The following is a 21483-nucleotide window of genomic DNA, read 5'->3' on the forward strand; positions in this document are numbered from 1 at the left end:
AGAATCGCCTTAGCCCTGAGACACTCATTTTCCGTGTCCTTGGCGCCGCCTGGCGGAGTAGCGGCGAATCCTCAACTGCCGCAGCCGCTCTCCGAGACCTGGACTGGAAACGCTCTCGCCGCCCGGGTTAGGTTTCCCCCAGCTGAGAGGCGGGGGAGCCTCTGCTCGCTTTGCACAAGGCTCGCATCTTGCAGACCCCCATTCTCCCCATCCCCTGTCTGTTCCTGGCCCCGGATATATCTACCGACACACCTGCTCCCAACACCGCGGGCACAGAGTCTGAGTCTGGGGGAGGGGGCGAAGGGCAGAACGAATCCGGACTTTATTGTTGGGGGCCGGGGTTGCTACATCATCAAGCAGAAAGAGTTGATGGGGAGGGGAAGGCCAGTGCGGCCAGCCCCGCTCCCGGGTGGGCGGCTGGAAGGGCTTACGGTACGGAAACCACGGAGCAGGGTGTGTGTCTCGCCCCGGTCCGAATTGTGCGGTGGAGGGGTCTGGGGGCGGGGCCAGCCACGAGGTCTAGGGCCGGGACGGGGCGGCTACAGACTCGGCGAATCCTGCGGCGCGGGGCGGGGCGGGGGCGAGGCTTCTATTGCTTTTTGCTCACAGTTTTGCGGAAGGCGAGGCTGGGGGGGTGGGCTCGGACTGGACACCCCTGGCCCCCCTCGGTACCCCTTGGGCGATGGGTGCTGGTGAAAAGAATGGAACCCAGACTGGGGAGGGAGAGGAGAGGGAAGGGTCCATGGGGGCATCTCCTTGGTCCCACCCAAGTGCCAGAGATGCCCCCAAGGGGCTGCCCCCTGCGTTGGGCCCGGCTGGACCTGGGGCTGGGGCATGGTGCGGGGCGGGCACAGTGAGGTTGCAGGCGGTAAAACCAAAGTGCTTATGAGGGACCCAGGATCCCGCCTGCTCCCCTCCCCCTGCGGAGGACGGGGGTGTTCACGGAAGCGCTTCAGTTTGGGGTAGGGGGCCGGAGTCCCAGAGTCCGCTTATTGCCAAGAAAATCCACTTCTGCCCCCTGGACCCCGACCATGGCTTGTGAACCCCGTTTTGTGCTAGGTTTGGGGGGGAAGGGCTGGATGGACATGGCTTTTGGGAGAGGGGGTGTCTCCAAGGGGGCTCGGGGGTGAGACGGCCCCCCCTTTTCTAGGGGAGAGGGAAGGGCAGGGGGCGGGGTTCCCTGAGATCTGGGGTGTTCCCCCCCTTCTGAAGCCCCCCTCCCCCGCTACCCCTCCCCTTTCCTGGAACCCCGTACCTCGGGGTGGGGGGGGGGAAGGAGAGATCATTCAGGGAGCGCCGGGAGGAGGGGCGGGCTGGGAGCCCGGAGGCCTGGGTCCCGGCTGAGTGGGAGGGGCTCGGGATTGAGGTCAGTAGGGGGAGAAGAGGATGGGTCCGTGCGCAGTTCGGATGGGTCCCGGGGCCGGGTGGAGCAGCGGGTGGGTGATCGGCGGTCCCTGCAGCAGAGGTGCGGCCGGAGCCGGGCGCAGGGACAGCGGGGAGCCCGCGGCCGCTGCCATTACCGCAGCCACCGCCAGGGGGCTGGGGAGCAGGCCGCCGGCCAGGGACTTGGGCAGCTCCTTGGAGAAAGTCAGCGTGCCCTGAGGCAGGGAGGAGAGAGAGAGAGAGAAGTCATCCCAGGGCCGGCAGCGGCCCGGGCCCTCCCGAGAATGAACTGCCCAGCCCCTAGGCCTCACCGCCAGCTCTCCGGCGCCCCGAGGCTTCTTGTGACGGCTCAGTAGTGGGTTGGGCTTCCCGGCCACGCCGTCTCGGTGCCGCCGGCTGGAGATGTGCTGAGGGGGGCAAGTGGGTAGGGGGGCTGTGAACCCCTCGGGAAAGAGGCAGCCGAGCGAGGGGACGGCCGCGGCCCGTAGCACCCTGCCCCGTCCCGTCCCCTCCCCTCCGTTGGCACCCCGATGAAGAAGGCCCCAAGCTCCTGATTCTTAATGGGTGCAGTTCCCCAGCCCACCTGTTTCAGTTGGACCTCCGAGTTGACCTTGACATTGCAGATCTCACAGTGGAAGGTTCGATCCTGGGCAGGAGCCTCAGGCTCCCCGGGGGTGGGAGGCCCCAGGCGCGGGTAAGCTTTGATAGGGCCCAGCCCGCTCCGGGCCTCCAGAATGGTCTTGTGCTTAGTACCTGCAGCCACAGAGGGCAGGAGGTAAGGAGTGGAGGAAAAACTGCAGGCCTGCTGGGGCTTGCGGAGTCTACCCCCATTTCCAGTTACCCTACTGGGAGAGGGGCTTTTCCCCAGGCCCCTGGGACCCCTCCAGACACAAGGTGGGTCAGGGGACAGTCACAGGTGAGTAAGTAAGGCAAAAGGGGAGCTGAGGAAGTGGGGAGCCCCAGGATGGGGAAGGAGAAAGGCTGGTGGGTCTTAGAGGGGCCAGGAATCTGGGGAGGTGGGCTGAGGACAGGTGGGTGTGGCTGGGGCTGAGGTCTCCGTACCTTTGTTATGCGCTTCAAGCTGGGACAGGGAGTTCACAGCCACCTTGCACAGAGCACAGTAGAGCAGCCGCTTGGCTTTCTCCTCCTCTTCCTTGCTACCCCCGGGCACGGAAGTTGGGGCCGGAGTCCCCACCTCACCCTTGGCTACACCCCGACTGGTCTCTGGAACGCTGGGAGGGGATGGGGAGCCAGGCTGTTTCTCTGGGGATCCCGGGGCTGGACCCAGTCCATTCTCCATGGAAACTGTTGTTGGGAGGAGAAACATGGGGTCACCCCAGATGCCTCCTGGCTTAGATTCTTCACGTGGAGGAAACCCACCCCAACTTCCCGGAGTGCAAGGGCCCAGGAGTCCCCGCCCTGTGACCACATGTATGGTCTCATGCCTTGGGCCGCAGCCAGCTGTGTCCAGCTGCTGCGGGCTGGGTGTGAGGCTGCAATGCCTGGCTCATTATTCATAAGCTGGGAATGGCCAAGGGGTCTAGCCCCACCTTAGGTGTAACTGGCAGCCATTCCAGCCCGGGGAGGAGAGCCAGCAACACGGATTCACCCCTTGGTGGTCTGCCAGCCAGCCTGGGCTTCCCGCCAGGACAGCCCCTTCCCAAGCAGCCCTGGGAAGGGGCAGAGGCTGGAGGAAGAAAGGTTAGGAGGGACAGGCAGACCTGCGCAAGGGAAACAGAAACAGCAGAAGTGGAGACCAGGGATGCAGGCTGCTCTATAATTCATGGCTTGATTAAAGATGCACGGGGCCCCAGGCCTCAGCGCTGGCGACGGCCTCTGAACGGGGAAACTCTAGCGCTGCCATTCTCACTCCAGCAGCCGATCCCGTGTCCGGGTCACAGGGAGGCAGTGGGGGCAGGGAGCTGGGGGGACTGCAGGTGTCCGTGCAACTCTCTCTCATCACTACTCTTATGTCTGCCGCCCTCCATCACAACCCAGTCTGGACAGGATTTCATGGATTATGAAAGCAGGGGAGGCAGAGTTAGCCTGCCCTGTGTCCTGAGAACAGAGGCTGCAGGCACTGGATGAGGTCATCGGTGTAAAGGACTTAGAACAGTGCGGCAGGGGGAAAGTCAGCCCTCACCAGGGCCATCGACATGCTCCCCCTTTATAGACGGGCACGGATCAACCAACCCTAGATGGTCGGGCCAGGAAGCAGCCAGGGCACAACCAGAATTCGGCTCCTCACCCATGCACCTGCTCACTCTGTCTGTGCAGCCCCAGGCATGTGTGTGTGTGTGTGTGTGTGTGTGTGAGAGAGAGAGAGAGAGAGAGAGAGAGAACGCCTGGTTTCCAAGCTGGTGGTGCACATACTTGCTTCTCACTGTTCTTGGGGTGGGGCAGGAAGGCCAGGCGAGGATTTGGAGCAAAATAGGGAGGTAGGTCTCTGTGAAGTTGGCCCTGACTGATGTCTGATGTGCTAATCCCAGGCCAGGGGTGGCTCATCACTTCCTCCCAGATACTCTCTCTTCCCCAGTTTCTTGGCTGGAAGTTTGGCTGAGGCCCTCGGCCACGAGGGATAAAGAATCTTGGAGCTGCTTTTTGTGAACCTGGCGGAGACTGCAAAGATCTTCATGTCTCACTCCACCACGCCCCAGAGGGGTCAGAAGGTCTACCCAGGATCCTCCCAGGAGTGGCCCGAGTGGCCCCAAGGGGAGCCCCAGCACGGCAGGCCCTCACGCCTCCAGGTTCCCTCTTTCTCCAGGCGCGAGGGGGGGCTAGGCTCTGGATCTGGGAACTGCTTTCTTCCTGGGGAGGGTGCCAGCCTAGCCCCTCTCTGAGTCACTGGAGGACAGACAGTGGGGACTCTGTTGAGAGGAGTTGGGGCATGGTGACAGTATGGAAACTGTGCATCATTGGGCTTGGCTCTGGGACTCACCTTGGGTGGGGGTGGGGACCAAGGAAGAGAGAGATGGAGGCAGAGGAGCCTTCTGGAGGTGGGGGAGAGATCAGAGAAGACAGAGATCAGTGGAAGAGTGGGGGTGGGATTCAGACGTACCTGGACGGGGTGCCGTGCTGTCCGCATTTGGAGGGCTGCTGCCCGGGGGAGCTGGGTCTGCAGGTTCCCGGACGCCAGGCTCCCTGCCTCGGGTCTTGGCGGCCTCGATGCCTTTGACTCGTCGGGCGTGGCGATTGCCCTTGTAGTGCGCCTCAGCCTGGCTCTTCATGGGGAGGGAGGGACGAATGGTGTCTGGGACGACCCTTCCTCTGCATGGCCTCCCCACGGGGCTCAGGTCCTGGGGCGCGCTAAGCAGGCTCTCCTCACACCAGGGAGATGTAAAGCCCTGGGCACTCCCGGGGCTCACAGGGGAGCCCCACCCAGCCCACACTGAGGACCCTCACCCAGCCCCAAGGCGGAGCCAGGGGCCTCCCAACCTGTGGTAGAATCCTCCACTGGGAGAGGCCTTGCAACCCAGCCAGCCGGCGCCCTCTGAGTCCCCCAGCCCAGGATCCAGCCCGTGTCGCCTCCACCCCCAGGCTGCGATCCCAGGAGCTCTGGCGCCCGGGCCCTACCCTGACTACTCCCCTGCTGGGTCTCATTTTCCCTGGAGGACCCTGGCCCGGAGCCCAGCTCTGGAGACAGAGACAGCAGCAGAGACAGCTGTCAAAACAGAGCCACTCAATGGAGGAGGGAAGGGGACGGCAGAAGAGGGGAGAGGTGTCTGCTATTGGTTCACAGTGCTCCTGGCCTCGTCTTTCACCCCAGGGAGTGGAGACAGGGTTGACGGAGAGGATGCCTGGGGTCTGGGCTAAGGGGGCAGCCAAATGCTGGCTGCACCTCTCCGCCCCCGCTCCACTCCCATGTGTCCCCCCTGCCAAGAATGTGCACCCTAGAGTCACAAGGTCACCCACACGGGAAGGGGAGACGGCCAGCCCGGGGCCAGGGCAGCCGCGGGGTGTGTGTCCTCTGTGTGTGTGCTGGGTAGAGAAGTGGAACACGCCTTCACTTTTCCCCTGCTCAGCAGATTCTGCTGCTTTTCTCCATAAGCGCTCAGAGCCTGCACCCCACAAAGTCCCCTCTAGACCCACACAGAAGTCCCAGTGGAGCCTCAGGGGAGGAATTCTGGGAGGCTGAACACCTGGGCTCCACGTGGCTTCTCCCCATAGGGGTCAGATCCTGCATGAGATCTGCAGTGGGCAGAACAGAGACCTTGTAGCGAGAGGAGGCAGCCCTGGGGTTACAGGGAAGTGGGTGGGCCAGAGCAGGGGAGCTGAGCAGAGACCAAAGAGGACACAGGCGCTGTGCGGGAGCCAACAACCTAACCCGGCCCTTTACCCAAGGACCAGTGGGCCGGAGGCCACGCTCTCCCTCCCGGGTTCCAACAAGCTCTGAGCCAGGGATGCCCCAGTCCCCAAGTGGGAGGGGCAGGCTTTCCAAGACTCGGCCGCTTTGTGTCAGAAGCCACAGCAGCCCTCTCCCTCTCTGTGCCCTCCTCCTGCACTTCCCACTCCCTGCCCCCCCCCCCCATACCATTAGTCCCGTCTTGGCCCCAGGAGGAGGACGAGCAGCTGGGCTCCTACCTGAGAGTTGAAGCGGATTTGACAGACGTTACAGGAGATGACAGGCCGCTTGGTCTTGAGCAAGGGTCCCCCGAATGTGTGCGACAGCACAGCCTTCTGCACAGGGTCCATCTGTGGAGGCAAGCTGCGCTGAGCTGGGAACCCCCCAGCACAGGCTCGTGTGCCCCACATGGGCAGCAGCCGGCTTGGGCTGAGGTCCCTAGAACCTCCTCTCACGCCTCAGCATCCAGAGGGCTCTCAGTCTCAGTCCCCTCATTCTCTCCCCACCTCATCTTTGCAGTCCTGGAAAGAACCCCAGGAGCCAACTAGCCTAATGCTCCCATTGTACAGAGCGGAAGTGGCTTGCCCAGGGCCACACCGCGAGTTAACAGAACTTGAACCTGGACTCCTGCCTTGTGCATCACACCATGGTGATGCACTTTGTCACTTTGACCTGGCTCCTACAGCCAGGTTGATCCACCAGAGGCCCAGTGCCATGAAGTCCCAGAGCGCCCTGGCCCTAGGGCCTTCAGCTAAAGCCTCTGAAGCCCCCATCTTCTCCCCATTTTGAGTTAAGACCCTATCCCAAACCCAGCCTCTGGTCCCAGGAGACAAATATTCCTAGCTTCCCACTGGGTTCCCCCCACCCCACCCCCAGTGGCCCTAATATGCTCCCATATTAAGGCAGCAGCCTCTAGAGGGTGACAGTGCGTGGTCCTGGTGAAATATGGGTGATAAATGGGGGGGGGGCAGGCACCCTGAGAGATCTTATGCACTCTCTCCCAGATCAACAGGACTCTGGGGCAGGGCTGTGGGGCTGGGCGGGATTAGGAACGGCCTCTGCCTCCACCCTGGGTCAGCAGATGTCTCGGCAGTCTCCTGCCAAGAGTTCACATGAGGAGGGGAGGGGATGGCAGTTTCTCTGAGCCTTCTGCTATCAGCGGATAAAGCCAGGGGCCCAGAGAAAACAGCCTCCCTGGACAGCCCTCCTCCCTGCTGGGCCCTGGGCGGCCAGGACTGCAGCTGGGGCTGGGGAGGGTCGGGTGATGGCAGAACAGACCTCGTTAGGGCTGGTATCCTGTCTTCCAGATGGACAGATCCAAGTAAAAAGCCGTCGCCGGGCCTGGGGCTCCAGGGTTCCCAGGGAGACTGTGGTGGGAAGTCCAGACACATCCACGTCCCCTAGCTCTCCCCAGCAGTCTCACTGGCTGGCTGGGGCTCGTGTGGCAAAAGGGGTGCCACCCTCCCTGGGCTGTGTCCACACCCACCCTGCCCCAATTTGGAGGTGGTGGATGTGGGAGCCATGACCGGGGTCTGGTGGACCAGGGTCTGTCTCTTGGCCTATCCGTGGCTGGAAGCAGCCCCGTCCAGCGGCTCCCTCTGCACTTCCCGCCAGCTTCCTGGAAGCCCCAGTCAGGCAGGAGAAGGATGGGTGTGTCTGTGTGTGGTAGGCAGCCTGTGCCTGGGCGGAGTGTGAATGAGTGTCATTGTGTGTACATCATTGAGGCATCAACATTTCTACACCGGGGGCTTTGCCGACACCCCCAGCGGTCAGGCTGTGTAATCTTCTGCTGCGTGTTTATGTGTGAACTATGATGTGTCTGGCAGAAGGAAAGACAGACCAAGTTGGAGACAGGCTTTAATCAGAGAGGGGAGGCTCCCAGCCTCCAGGCTTCAGCCATCCCTGAGACCCCCTACTCTGCTCCCTGCACCCCCAGGTTGTCCTAACCCCTGAATTCCCTCCCACACTGGGTAGGGGAATAGGAATGCAACCCAAACAGAAACCCAATCAGAGCCAGGGAGCCCAAGTTGGATGAAAGAGCAGGGAGAGAGGAGTGGAATGGAAGAGGGGCTGGCAGAGTCCCCTGGTTCTCTCTGTACCCCACTCACCCCTCCCTCCAGCCTGCTCCCCAGAGGGGTTGAGGACCTGGGCCCTGAGGATGATTTGCGGACCGACCACCCCAACATCCACCCCCCTGAGAACAGTCCCAGCCCCACCTGGGTGCTACCACTCACACAACCACAACCCCTTGCCCAGGTTGCAGGCCATAAACACTACTGGGGTGGGGGTGGGGGCGCAGAAGGGGCCAGTCACAGGGCGGGGGGGGGGGGCAGGTGAGTCCTGCCTACCTTCTCCAGGGGTGGAGGAGGGGCCAGGGTGGAGGAGAAGGCTCCTGGGCACTATCCCTACGCAGGTGGAATGTGAGCCACTGAAGTGTTGCTCCAGGCCAAGGTCAGGAGGCCCTGGTGACCTAGATGAGGGCTCCCTGGGGGCGGCATCTCCCGGAGCCCCTTTCCCTGGGATGTCGGCCTAGACCCTGCCAGGAAAGCCTCCCCACGGTGCCCTCCCACCTGCCCTCTGACAGCAGAAATGAAGGGGAGCTGCTCCCTGGAGCTGGGGCAAAACCACTCAGGAAAGGCAAGGGGGGAGGGAAGGGGGAAACCAGATCAGGGAGGGGGGAGGGGGGCTACGATTGTGTTTCCTCCCGCTGCCCTTTATCTGATGGACACGGCTGCCCCTGTGTGACCACCCCGTCCCCACCCCCACCCCCCAAATACAGGCCACAGTGAAAGGAAGTAGGCTCTCAAGGATGGGGAGACCCGACGGACAGCAAGGACCGGAGCGCAAGGGTGGCTGAGGAGCAGGTGCAAGCCACTGGGAAGGGGCCTGGGCTGCACCAGAGGGGTCTGAGCGGCGTGGGAATGTGAGGCGAGGTGTACGACCTGACAGGAAGTCTGAAGGACCTGGGAGACAGAGGCCAGGGTACCCGGCATGGTGGCAGCAGGCGGGGGGGCGCCAGCTGGGACCGGGAGCCTGGTAAGGGCCGCGCGGCGTGGGGGATGGGCCGGGCAGCCCGAGGACCAGGCGAAGGGACAGAGAGGTAGCGGCCCCGCAGGGGCGGGAGGCGATGGGGTTGGGGGGGGGCGCGCTGCGGCAGCCGCGGGAGCCAGGGGCAGGGGAGGGGCCGGGTGGCTTACCCTGCGGGACCCTGCGGGCCGCGGCTCCATGGCCCCGGGGTGGCGGGCCCGGGCGGGGGGCCGAGCCTGGCTGGGCCGGGCGGGCGGGGGACGCGGCGCTCGTTGCCCGGGCGGCTCGGGGCTGTGCGGCCCGGCCGGCCGGGAGAAGGGGAGGCGGCGCCGGCCGGGTCCGGAGCCCGCCCCGGAGGCGGGGCCGCGGACGGGGGCGGGGACAGGGAGCTCTAGAGGCTGGCAGGGGGGCCAGGGCGAAAAGAGGAAAAAAGGAAGGGAGGAGATGTCTGTGTCCAAAAAGACCTTGTCCTGGTCAGGGCCCGCTTGGCTCGGCGGCAGGGGCATGGATCAGAAGACCTCGGCCGCCCCCACTGGGGGTCCTTCCTGGGTCCGGCGTCCCCAGCAATCGTACGGACGACCCAGCTCGTCCAGCACGGATCTTTCTCCTTTATTTCATCCCTTCCGCCCTGACCTTCGCTCCGCCGTTGAGTCCCCCCAGGAGACCCCTCCCCAGCTCCCTCTGCATCGTCCCTATGCGGCTGCTTGTTACGAGTCACCTCCACCGCTGGGGATGGAAAAACCGAGCCCGGGTACCCAAGTGCCAGGCAGTGTTTTCTCAGCGGCCTCTCCGAAAGGTGGAACTGGGGTCGCTTGCACTGAGGCGACCTCAGCCTGGAGACTTCGTCCCTAACCCCCTCCCCAGCTCTTCCCCTCGCCCGCCACCTGCCGGAAAACCGAGGTCCCTAAGAGCCGCTGCCTAGCGCACTTGCTGCCCCCTGGCGGTCGCACAGGGGCAGCACGGGGGGGGGTGAGCGACCCGCGGGTCAAGCCCCTCACTCTCCTCTCCGTCTCAGCTCTGAGCCTCCCCCACCCCTCCGCGTCTCATCCCAGGGACTGAATCTAGAGAAAGGCTGGATTTGGGGGACAGCGAGGGGCATCGGAGGGCAGAGGGGAGTCGTGGAGTGAGAGGAGGACGGGGGGGCTGGAAATGGGGCGCAGGGTCTTAAGGGTAGGGGCTGCCGGGGCAGGAGAGCCAGCTGGAGGCACTCGCGCACCCCGCGCGGTGACCACCGCCGCCTAGCGTCGAAGGAGCCCTTGGGACGCGCCAGCTTCCGTACTGAGCCCTTGGCACGGATTATCTAATTTAATCATCAAACCACTATCTCAAGTAAGTGCTATTATTATCGTCATTTCATAGACGAGGGAACTGAGGCTTAGAGGGGTTAAATCATTTGCCCAAGGTCATGAGCTGGTGAGCGAGGGATTTGATTTTAAACCTGGGCAGCCTGGCTCCAAAGCCGGGTACTTAACTGCCGCACAGCTCTTCCGAAGGCCAGCTTTCCTGCAGTCCTCACTCCCCTGCAGAATCTGACACTCTCTACGCAGCCCGCACACTCTCCAACTCCGCCGGAGCCCGGGCCTCCCCGCCCCCACCCCCAGTCCCAGCGGCTCCTGCCTTTCCTCTGCCCCAGCCGTCTCCTGTTCCCTCCTTTCCAAGGCTGAGGTCTCCACCAGCCCACTTTCCTCCCCCTGCTCTTTCCTTAACCAAGAGCCTCCCAGCGGCGCGGTGGCGGAGCCCTTCCTCTGTGCGGGATGTGAGGATTGCATCACTGATTCCCTCAGCCTTGTGAGTGGTTCTGTTGCGATCCCATTGCCCATTCGGTAACATCGAGGTTCAGAGTTGTGTCACAGCCAGTACTTGGCACCATCAGAAGCCCAAGCTGGGGCTGTCCCACTGCCTGCTGGTCCCCTCTCCATGAGCTGGGCCACCCATGGGCCCCTCCGGGATCAGCAGCCCTGGGCTGTTCGCACGCAGCAGCTAAGGAGCTTTGTGACCTCGGACAGGTCCCTTAACCCCTGGGCCTCCATTTCCTCATCTATAAGATGCAGCAGGCAGTGTTGGGATTTTTTTTTTTTTTTTTGACAGGCAGAGTGGACAGTGAGAGAAAGAGACAGAGAGAAAGGTCTTCCTTTGCCATTGGTTCACCCTCCAATGGCCACCGCGGTCGGTGTGCTGTGGCCGGCGCACCGCGCTGATCTGATGGCAGGAGCCAGGTACTTATCCTGGTCTCCCATGGGATGCAGGGCCCAAGCACTTGGGCCATCCTCCACTGCACTCCCTGGCCACAGCAGAGAGCTGGCCTGGAAGAGGGGCAACTGGGACAGAATCCGGTGCCCCGACCGGGACTAGAACCCGGTGTGCCGGTGCCGCAAGGTGGAGGATTAGCCTAGTGAGCTGCGGCGCCGGCCCAGTGTTGGGATTGTTGACACCTGAGGGGACTTCCAAGTCCCGTATGTGGGAGGATTGGGGGGGGTTCCAGGCACCCCCAGTCAATTGCACTTTCTCAGATGTCCCTTTCTAGGCCTTATCCATGCCATTCGCTTCAGTCTGGAATGTTCCCTAATGCCAGGAGTGGGCATTTAGCCCAGGACGCTCACCTCCCACATTGGAGTATCTGAGTTTGATGCTCAGCTCTTGCTCCTGACCCCAGCTTCCTGTTAATGCAAACCCTGGGAGGCAGTGATTAAGACTCAAGGCACTGGGTCCCTGCCCCCCAACGTGGGAGGCCTAGAGTGAGTTCTCCCTGCTGGCTTTGGGCCCCTCCCAGCCCTGGTTTTTGTGGGCATTTGGGGAGTGAATTAGTGGATGGAAGCTCTCTCTCTCCGTGTGTCTCTCAAATAAACGAAAAATTTTAAATGATTTGTTTATTGATTTGAAAGGCAGATTGATAAGGAGAGTGAGAGAGGGAGAGGGAGGAAGAGAGATAGAGAGATAGCTTCCATTGCTGGCTCACTCCCCATATGGCCACAACAGTCAGGGCTGGGCCAGAGGGAAGCCAGGAGCCTGGAACTCCAGGCGGGTCTCCTATGTGGGTGGCAGGGACCCATATCCTTGGGCCTTTTTCTGCTGCATTGCTAGGTGTATTAGCAAGGAGCTGGATCAGCAAAAGTGGAGCACCCTGCCAGTGTGCCTGGAAAAACAGTGGAAGATGATCCAAGTACTTGGCTTCCTGCCGCCCACGTGGGAGACCCAGAGGAAGCTTTGGCCTGGCCCAGTCCTGGCCATTGCAGCCATCTGGGGAGTGAACCCGCAGATGGAAGATCTCTCATTCTCTGCCTTTCCCTCTCTCTGTAACTCTGCCTTTCAAATAAATAAATCAACCTTAAAAAAAAAAAAAGGAAGTGGAGCAGCTGGGACTTGACCTGGTACTCTGATATGGATGCTAGCATTGCAAGTGGTGGCTTAACCTGTTGTGCCACTATGCTGGTCTCACCAAATAAATAAATATTTTCCTTTTTATAAGATTTATTTATTGGGCTGGCACTGTGGCGTAGTGGGCTAAGCCTCTGCCTGCAGCACAGGTTCATGTCCCGGCTGCTCCACTTCCAATCCAGCTCCCTGCTGATGGCCTGGGAAAGCAGCAGAAGATGGCCCAAGTGCTTGGACTCCTGCACCCGTGTGGGAGACCTGGAGGAAGCTCCTGGCTCTTGGCTTCGGATTGGTGCAGCTCCGGCCGTTGCGGCCATCTGGGGAGTGAACCAGCGGATGAAAATATTTATTTATTTATTTACTTGAAAGGCAGAGTGATGAGGGGTGTGGAGTGGAGGGGGAGGAGAGAGAGAGAGAAAGAGAGAGAGAGAGAGATCTTCTATTCTCTGATTCATTTCGGCAAATGCCTGCAACAGCCGGGGGGGGGGGGGGGGTGTCCAGGCCAGAGCCAGGCGCTCCATCTGGGTTTCCCACATGGGTGGCAGGAAGCCAAGGACTTGGGCCATCCTCTGCCACCTCCCAGGTGCATTCGCAGCAAGCTGGACTGGAAGCAGAGGTGAGACAATCCCAGGCACTCCGGTATGGGGTGCAGGCGTCCCAAAAGGAGACTTAACCCACTATACCACAACACCGCCTCTACGATTTAACGCCTAATGTCGCTCCCTCTCTTCTCTTTCTCCTTGCTCCACTCTGGTCGGTCTCCCAGGCACCATCTTTCTCGACACCCCTCAGGCTCCCTGGCTTGTGTAGTGACACAGCTTTTCTCACGAGATAGGGTGACTGCTGACTTGCTGTCTTTCCTACCAGACCGTGAGCTCTCTAAGGGCAGGAACTGGGCCCCATGTCGCTGACAGCTAGGCACAGTGCCTAGTACATAGTTGATGCTCAAAAGCAATGTCTTTCAGTTAACTTGAATCTTTGTGTCTCTTCCACAGTGCCTTTGTTCCGGCCTCGGTTTTGCTGTACACCTGTCCCTGCTACTCGTGGCTCCTCGTATCTAGCACAGTGCCTTGTTTATAGGAAGTACTCAGTTTTCTCATCTGTAAAATGAACATAATAACAACAGCCACCCTGTAGGGTTGCTATAAGAGGTGAGATATGAAAAACACCTTGTAAACTTCTGAGGGCGATGCAAATGTGGGCTCGGGCGGTTTGCAGGGAGCAGCTGTCTGCTCTCTGGGGTCAGGTGCCATGGGGTCGCATCACACCTCAAGCACGTGCTAAGTCCCCTTCTGTAAACGACTGAGCCCCTGGGAGCCGCGCTTCTGTCTTTCAATGGCTGAACAGGGATAATCGTGTGGGTCTCGCTGGGCGGATCTGACGCAGAGAAATGCCCGCTGCCCACCGTGCAGGAGCCTCAGCCTGTGTCTGTGTCTGTGGCTGGGTTGTCTGAATAAAGAGCCGCTCTCCCCAGACCTGTAGCTCGCGCCCACTGTCCAGGCCTCGCAGTCCATCTGGCTGCTGGCCACTTGCAGCCCCTTGGCCTACTGATACACCAAGTCACATGTGCTAAAGTGAGTTCAGCACCTCCGGCCAGATCATCCTCCCCCCTCCCGCCCCACCTCTGTCAACGGTGACTTCTTCCTCCCAGTCTCAGAGGCCTCACCCTTGCCCCATCCCCTCCCTCCTGCCCCCCCCCCCCCACCAGCTGGTCACTAGGGCCTGTCAATATTTCCTTGGAGACACGGCCTCCATGCTCCTTTCCCCTCCTGTCACACGCACATGGCCACGGCCCAGCCTGGCTTCCCCCGCAGGCCTGCGGTGTCCCGTAGGCAGCCACCCTCCTCCGGGCTCCTCTGCCGCTGCGCTCAGCCCTCCCAGTGCCCGTCCCCGCCAGGCCACTCTCCTGCTCCAGAGTGGGCAGTGGCGCCCTCTGCCACATCATGTTCAATTGTTCAGTCTATGCCATGCCGTGTCTGCCCCAGCCCACGGGTCCTCGTCAGCCACAGCGGGCCTCAGGGACTTGGGATCTACAGTCAGGCTGATCTGCCTGCCCCTCATCTGGCTCAGGGTTCTGCACCTACGCCTCTCCCACCTCCCTGCCGCCACCAGCCCCGGGTGGCGCAGGGCAGCTAGCACAAATACCTCCCAAGGAACGCTCAGCACCAGCATAGCTGCTGTCACCGCGCACCAGGTAGCAAACACGACTGGAAATTACCCAGAAGTGAGGAAGACTAAGAGGACGCCAGGAATTGGATGCGGCAGCAGGAGTGGGTGCGCGGGGTGGGGGGGAGAAGGAGGAGTCCCCCCGGGGCGAGCCACCTGCTACTCACGGTGCTGTAGTTGCTGAACAGGCCCAGGGTAGGGGCGGGCTCCAGCGGGAAGGGCAGAATCTGCTTGAGGTCCAGCGGGGGCTGCATGATGGGAGGCTGCCGCAGCAGAGGGAGGGGCCCTGCCCGGCTCAGGCTGCCTGGAAGGCAGAGAAGACATTCTGTGAGCAGCGGGGAGACTGAAGCTCGGGAACACCCCCCGCCCCGGAAGTAGCGGTCCCACTCCCCAGCCGGGGTCCCCACACTCAGAAGAGGGGCCCCCCGTGCGTGCACACACACGTACGCGTCCCCCACTGTCTCAGCAGCAGCGTGTGTAGCTCGGTGCCCTGCAGCCCAGGCCTTCCTTCTGGCTGGCTTTCACTTCCCCCTTCTCCAACCTCCCTCCCCCAAGGCCTTTAGGCGCTTTATACACCCAGGAAGGGTCTAGACCACTGCAGGCTGCCTGCCGGGCCAGCAAGTCCAGGCCTGAGCCCCTGGCCACTCTGCACTTCCGGTTGGCTTTCCCCCGGGGAAGAACGGAGTCCGGAGGGTGCTCCATGCCACTGCCCGCAGTGGGACACCAAGGCCTGGATTCCGAAGTGGGCTGCTGAGTCCTGCCGGCGCCTTGCAGTCCGGATTTTGTCCCAGCCGTGCTTCTTGACCTCAGAGAGTGGGTGGCAATGGCTCTGAACCTGCGCCGTCCCCGGACCCCCTTCTCCCCAGCTTCCTCAGTCTCCCCACACCCCTGATCTCACAGGCAGGGCTCAGCCGGGGGCTCTCTGCAGGAGGAACCACTGCTCAGCCTCTGGGAGGGGAATGCCTGGGTCTGACCCCAAGGGGAAATGAGAGTTGGGCCACCCTGCTCTCTGAAACCTATTTCTCCTCCCCCGCCAGAGTCCTGGAGGAACTCCACCAGGCTCCAAAGGGCAGCCCAAAAAGGCACCGGGGTCCCCCCGGGCTTCTGACCGCCCGCTGTCCAGCAGTGGGAAGCGCTGGCTGCCCTGGGCGGCTCCAGCAACCCCTGGCCAGCAACTGGGGTTCCCAGAAACAAAGGCGAGCCCGGGAGTCTGCGTGCCTGGCCCCGACCTCCTGTGACCTCTCCAGGGCTGAGGGTGCCCGGGGTCCTTTCCTGTCCCCTCCAGAGAGCTGCCCCTTGTCCTACCTTCAGTTTCAGAAGCCTGCTGCCCCCAGGCAGTGGCCTGGCCCTGGCCCCCCAGGGGCCTGGGCCTGACAGAGTCCCCTTCCCTCGGTTCTGCCCTCTGCCCCCTCCCTTGCCAGCCCCCTCCCCCCCAGCCCAGTCAGTAGAATCAGCCAATCAGAGTCCTGGAAAAGTGGGGCAGAGGGGAGGGCGGGGGATCAGGGATTAGGGGAATCTGAGGAGAGAGGGAGGGGGTGGGGAGGGCCCAGGCACAGCTGGGGGCAGGGAGCTGGTCCAGGGAGGTCTGGAGGGGTCTGTGTGTGCCACCCAGTGCCAAGACTGGACAGGCCGGGATGCCCGAGGCCGACAGGAGTCAAGGCTGCGGGGGGTGGGTGTGGGGCATGAGCTTCAAATTTCGAGAGCTGAAGGGGAGGGTGGGATGCTTGGCTTTGGCTTTGGAGCAGTTGGGGGTCCATGTGCCTGTGTCCATTCCCTCCCGTGTGACCTTCAGGGCTGGGGTGGGGTGGGGGAAAGGAGGCATATGCACACACTCATGCACGCACAGAGGTGAGCAAGAGAGTGTGGAGACGCAGAGGCAGGGATGGACGGGGACAGGCGGCTGGAGGAAGAGATAAAGACTCGGAGAGGGCAAAGGCGCGGAACAGCGGTGAGACGAGAGGCAAAAAACCGAGAGGCCCTGCTGGCAAGCTGGACATGGAGCTAGGGACCAGGACGGAAAGGCCAAAGACAGAGGACAGAGGGACTGGGGGAGAGGGGAGAGAGGAGACGGGAGAGGGGGCCAGGCAGAGTGGCGGGCACATGGCCATTTCCCCTTCCTGGTCTGTCCCCTCCAAGCCCCACCTCCCCTGGCCGCCTGGCACACGCAGCCAGGACGGCCTTAACGAGCCCCAGGCAGCATCAGGAATGGTGCGAGAAACCTGAGCGCTCCCAGAGGCCCCAGCACCCAGCACCCACCCCCAGCAGCTGGGTTTGGGCTGGCGCTTGCCCTTGTCCAGAGACTGCAGCTGGCTTCCTTGACCCTTTCCCTGGCCATAGCCTCTCAAGGTGGCCATCCCCCAAGCCCATGTTACAGGGTAGCACTGGCTGCAGGAAAAAGCCATACAAAATTTATGGAGGTGCCACTCTGTGCCAGGCAGTGAATGTCGCGTATGGCTACATAGACTACCTTTAATCTCGGGGGTCCCTCGAGCCATGAGGTCGCCTTGATTCTAGGAAATAGCTCAGATCTTTTTTTTTTCCAAGTCGACAGAGAGGAAGCGGAGTCTCAGAGATGTGAAACAACCTGGTGGCTGTCACACAGCGACTACGTAGCAGGAGCTGTCACTCAGTGTAGCAAATTCTTTCTCCACTGCACCACTCCCAGAGGGCTCTGATTTAGCTCTGAAGCAGAGATCTGAGCACAGGCCCAAGGGAGGAAGGGGAGAGCCAGTTCTAGGCACTTCCTGGACCGGGCGTCTTCATTTTCCCCCAGGTGGGAGCCACTGTGTGCCCTACGGCCAGCAACTCACGGGTGCAAGCCCTGGCAGGTGTGAGGGGGGGTGGTGGATGAGGGCAGGAAGCAAGGCCACTGGACACCCGTTCACCATCGGGTGAGATCTGAGAGGGGCCTGGCTTCACATGCCCAGGCCTCAGGCGCCTCCCCTCTTCTCCCGGGGCCACCTTCTGAGGGCGCACTATATGTGTCAGGCATTTTACAGACACCGGCTCCCAGGGGACGGGCCCAGCGCCCACTGGCTGGGTGATCAGCAAGTTTCTCTGACTCTCATTTCTCATTTGCCGGATGAGAACAGGCGTCGTGGAGTTGATGGGAGGACTGAACAGATCCACGCGGAGCAGGGCCGGCCACAGGGAGAGAGCACAGGAAAGGTTTGCTGAATGCATGGGCCCGCACTGTGCTGGTGAGGACGCCGGGTCAGAGAGGGGGAGTTCCCCGGTCAAGGTCACACAGCTTAGTGAGGGACCTGAACCTGTTTGTCTGGCTCCAGAGACTGGGCTCTGCAGCACTGCACTTTTCTGGGTAGCTTGAGGAAGCGAGGGAGGGAGGGAAAAAAGACGGGGATACAGGAAGGGTTGGGGAAGCAGGAAGCCAAGTAGCAAATACCAGGGCTTTTGACATCTGGCTGAAGGTGAGGGCTTCAGCTCGGGTTGGAGGAAGAGACAGACAGCAAATTGGAGTGTGCGTGTGTGTGTGTGTATGTGTGCGTGTGCGCGCGTGTAGCACCCAAGTCAGGCAGGGCAGGGAGGAGCTGGGGCCTGGCTGGGGCAGGCCACTCCACAGGGAAGCTTATTAGAGTAATTACCTCCAGCAGCCAGAGCCGCACCCAGCTCCACCGGGAATTGCTACATGCTCTGTTCAAGGCAGCTCCCAGCACCCTACAGAGGGACTGAGCCCACAGACCCTCGGGTGGATGTCCATGTGTCCATTTCCACACCCCGCTTGGCCCTGGGCCTGGGGAGCCTGCTCCGGTGTCCCCGCCAGCATCAAGCATGAAGCCACCATCACGCTGCACGTGGCGCCCTCCCTCCAGCCCACTGGGGGCTGCTCTTTCTCTCTCCCCAGACATTCGGGTGGGGTGTGGAGCCCCAGCCCCTTGGCCGTCTCAGGTGGGGCCTGGCGGGAGTGTCTGCTGAGAGCTGGCTCAGGGAGAGACAGGAAGCAGGTGAAGTGTTGGGGTAGGGCCAGAGGGCTGGCGTTGGTCTGCAGGCTGGGCCAGGGGGAGGTCGGATCAGGACCTAGGGCCCAAGGTGGTGAAAAGCTCGGGTTTGGTGCTCAGCTCTTGCGATCTGATCTGGAATCCAGCTTTCTTCCCTTCGGGCTTTCTGACTTCTCCTCCCTCCCCAGAAGTGTGTGGGCAGCCAAGGGAAGGCCTTGAACCCTTGGGGTCTGATCTTGCCCCGTCCCCTGTCTGTATCTGTCCCCTTCTGCCTCAACTCCTCCAACCAGGCAGGAGGCAGGCTGAGGGCTGCAGGCTTTGAAGTCGGAGATGAAAGAGACAAGGGGATGATTATGAACTACTCAAAACATCATCCCTAATAGCCCCGGGGGGATGTGGGGGGTGTGTGTGTGTGCAGGGCACAAAGGGAGGGGACGAGCAGAGAGACCTCTGGGAAATCTTTCCCAACCTGACCAAAAGGGCCTCCTTGGATGGCCCCCACCCTCTCCGCGCGGGGGACTCTGAGAAAGGATAGCACAGGAAAGCCCAGAGTGCAGCTCAGAGCAGCTGCCGCCTTGAAGCAGGCCTGGCTCTGGGGCCTGAGTTCACAGGTAGGCCTCACCTGCTGGGCAGAGGGGTTTCAGGGCCGCTCCCGGGCCTCCCCACTCCTGGAGCCAGTGACCCCGAGCCCTGAGGACAGACAAACTGCACCTGCCCTGACGCCTCCCCCCACAGCTGCCCCTCTCTCTCCTCCCTCAAACAGGGCTCAGGTGTGCCCCCCAGCCCGACTTCCCGCCCCACTGTCAGCTTGGCACAAGGAGGGAGTTAATGGCAATGTCCTCCGGGGAGGGGGTGGGGTTCCCACTGGGGGCTGAGGGCCGATTTCAGGCCTCCTCCCCTGTAAGGATGCATTTTCCAGCCTAGCTGCTGAGGCCGAGCCTGGCTCACCCCAGCCCCTCGCGGGCATGTGTGATGCTGCCTCTGGGGCCCAGGCCCAGGGTGGAGCTTGGGAGTCAGCATCCAGGGCACTGAGGAAGGTGGGGCTGTGTTCCAGGGCCCTGAGTCTGCCAGGTGTTGGAGGGGGCCAGCCTAGGGCGGGGGTCTCCTGCCCTGATGGAGAGTCCTTGGGAGGGAGGCAGGTGACCGGTCATTCATGCCTCTGTCCATTCATTCACTAAGTAGATAGGCTGCAGTGCTGGGTGGAGGGAGCGAGATCCAAGAGGCGAGAGACTGAGGACACTCGGGAGGACGAACAAGAGATGGAAGAAGGGCAGGAAGGCGACAGGGGACAGAAAGACAAGTGAGACAAGGTCTCTGGAGAGAGAGAGGTGGCAGGGGCCAGTCAAGCCCTCAGGACATCAGCAGAGAGCCAGGTGTCCCCGGTGGGGGGCAGGGAGACCACAGGTGTCTGGGCCTGCTAGGGGGCTCCCCCCCATAAACAGGGCCCAGGAACCGGCCCAGCCAGGGCTGAGGGCAGAGGTCAGAGCATGGCCCTGGCCTGTTGTGAGGCAGAGCAGGGCAGGGGCCTGGAGCCAGGACTGCTTCCGAGGCCAGGGCTCTGGTAGGCCCTCTCCTCCCCCATCCCCGGGGCTCCCTTCCCGATGTAGGTCATGAGGATGGGGTGGCTGTGGCTGGCGGCTGTCAGAGCCCAATGGGAGTTCCCCTCCCCCCAGCCTGCCTCTCCGGGCGCCCCTCCCTCTCCTGGTGCCCCCAGCCCAGGGCAGGGACGCAGGGGAAGAAGGAAGGGCCCAGGCAGCCAGAGCAGGGCGAGGGGCAGGTCCCGGCGTGTTGGGGCAGGATGGCTGCGGAGACAGGCTCTGAGCCGCAGGGGCGCCGGGGTGGACACCTTCCCGCCCGCCTGCGCCGTTCCCGGCCCCTTACCTCCAGCCCGCAGGTCCCCTCCTCCCGCCACACTCACCTCAAGCTCGCCCCCTCCCCTCTCCCCGCCCCCCACTTCCTCCTTCCCCTCTCATTCTGGGCCCAGAAGGATGTCGGAGAGTCTGAGGCTAAGCGAAGGCTGGGGACTGGAGCTGGGGGACAGCTCGAAACCTCCCCCAACTCCACCAGGCCGGGAGCAGCCCCCTCCCCCAACCGCTCGTAGACGGTCTTATAATATTCATGAGCCTCATGAATACGCAATATCCTCATTATGGGGCGGGGGTCTCGCTGGGCTCTGCCTCCCCCTCTCTGACGCTCTCTGGGTTGCCAGGAGAGGCGGCAGCTCGGAGGAGAGGAGACGAGGGGACCCCCGAGGTGGCCCCAGATGGAGGGGGAGGGGGAGCCGGTCGCTGACGGGCGGCCGCAGTCACCGCGGTGCCGGGAGGCTGGGGGGCGGGGGTGACCCACTGCGAGGGGCCCAGGAGCCTGGAGCCTGGAGCCGCAGCGCCCACTCACCGAGGATCATGCTGGGGACCCGGGCGCCCGGGGTTCCGCGTCGCTCTGTCCCGGGGGCCGCTCTGGCCGGGCTGGGGGTACGGGGGGCGGAGTCGGGGAGGAGCAGAGGCCGGCCGAGGCGGAGCGGGGGCGGGGCCCGCAGCAGGTGAAGCCGGGAGGAGGGCACCCGGCACCCGGGGCTCCGCGAGGGGGCGTCCGGGCCCCCTCCCGCGTCGTCCCGCCCAGCCGCCGGCTGCCCCTCACCTCCGGGGCTGGCGGCGTCCCCGCGGCCGGCGCTGGGGGCACTGGACGTCCACGAGACCGAGGGAGGCGATGGAGGCAGCTGGCAGCTGATGCCTGGGTTCCAGGGAAGGGCTGCATGTGAGGGCGGGAACCGGTTCCAAGCTCGTCTGGGCGGGGGTTGTCTAAGGTCTCCGGGGAGGGAAGGAGCCCCGGTTGGAGGGGACACGTGGGTCTCTTCCTGAGTGAGAGACTGGGCAGGGAAGGGGCTGTTCCGGTCCTAGTTTGTCTTTGGAGCTGGGTGTCCCAAGGGCTGGGTCTCAGGGGTGTGCCAGGTCCTGGGTCTGGGGTGAAACGCTGGATTGAAAATGGATCCCAGGTTGGCCTCTGGCTAATTCTTTAGAGAGGGTCTGAGTGAGGAGATTGTAATCCAGGGACGGTCGAAGTGGGGAGAGAAGCTCCAACAAGGACCCTAAGGGCGAGTGGGAGATCCAGACCCGAGAGCAAATCCAATCGGGCAGAGATGCCCCAGCCAGGGGTGGAGTGGAGGGGCTCTGGGGGTGAGAGGGGGGGCTTCCTTCCAAGGCTTAAATCTGAGAGGCGTCCCTACTGAGGTGAGCTGCA

The 21483-nt window shown here is 62.5% G+C and overlaps 1 protein-coding gene across 3 annotated transcripts; it reads right to left on the bottom strand.

The window, feature by feature from the left end:
* Positions 1-291: 291 nt before the first annotated feature.
* On the bottom strand, positions 292-20792 carry ZNF385A (zinc finger protein 385A). 3 transcript variants are annotated; one of them, XM_008256578.4, is made up of 8 exons: positions 20641-20792; positions 14458-14594; positions 5965-6075; positions 4442-4604; positions 2446-2688; positions 1967-2136; positions 1695-1790; positions 292-1598 (listed from the first exon to the last, which is right to left on the bottom strand). In XM_008256578.4, the coding sequence occupies exons 1-8, from the start codon at positions 20648-20650 to the stop codon at positions 1368-1370; spliced, it is 1161 nt and encodes a 386-aa protein (XP_008254800.3). In that variant the 5' UTR covers positions 20651-20792; the 3' UTR covers positions 292-1367. The 3 variants fall into 3 exon arrangements, with proteins under 3 accessions (XP_008254800.3, XP_051701572.2, XP_051701571.2); XM_051845612.2 differs by lacking the exon at positions 20641-20792 and adding an exon at positions 15596-15716; XM_051845611.2 differs by lacking the exons at positions 14458-14594; positions 20641-20792 and adding an exon at positions 8923-9075.
* Between the last annotated feature and the right edge of the window lie 691 nt (positions 20793-21483).

Source organism: Oryctolagus cuniculus, chromosome 11 (genome assembly GCF_964237555.1).
Source record: "Oryctolagus cuniculus chromosome 11, mOryCun1.1, whole genome shotgun sequence".
NCBI classification, from domain to species: domain Eukaryota; kingdom Metazoa; phylum Chordata; class Mammalia; order Lagomorpha; family Leporidae; genus Oryctolagus; species Oryctolagus cuniculus.

What these genes read in the sequence shown, in the direction of transcription:
- ZNF385A (XM_008256578.4), bottom strand. An exon ending in CAGCACGGCACCCCGTCCAG is followed by an intron (nt 2,689 to 4,441) that starts GTACGTCTGAAT and finishes TCCCAACAACAG; the next exon opens with TTTCCATGGAGAATGGACTG. An exon ending in GCTTGAAGCGCATAACAAAG is followed by an intron (nt 2,137 to 2,445) that starts GTACGGAGACCT and finishes CTGTGGCTGCAG; the next exon opens with GTACTAAGCACAAGACCATT.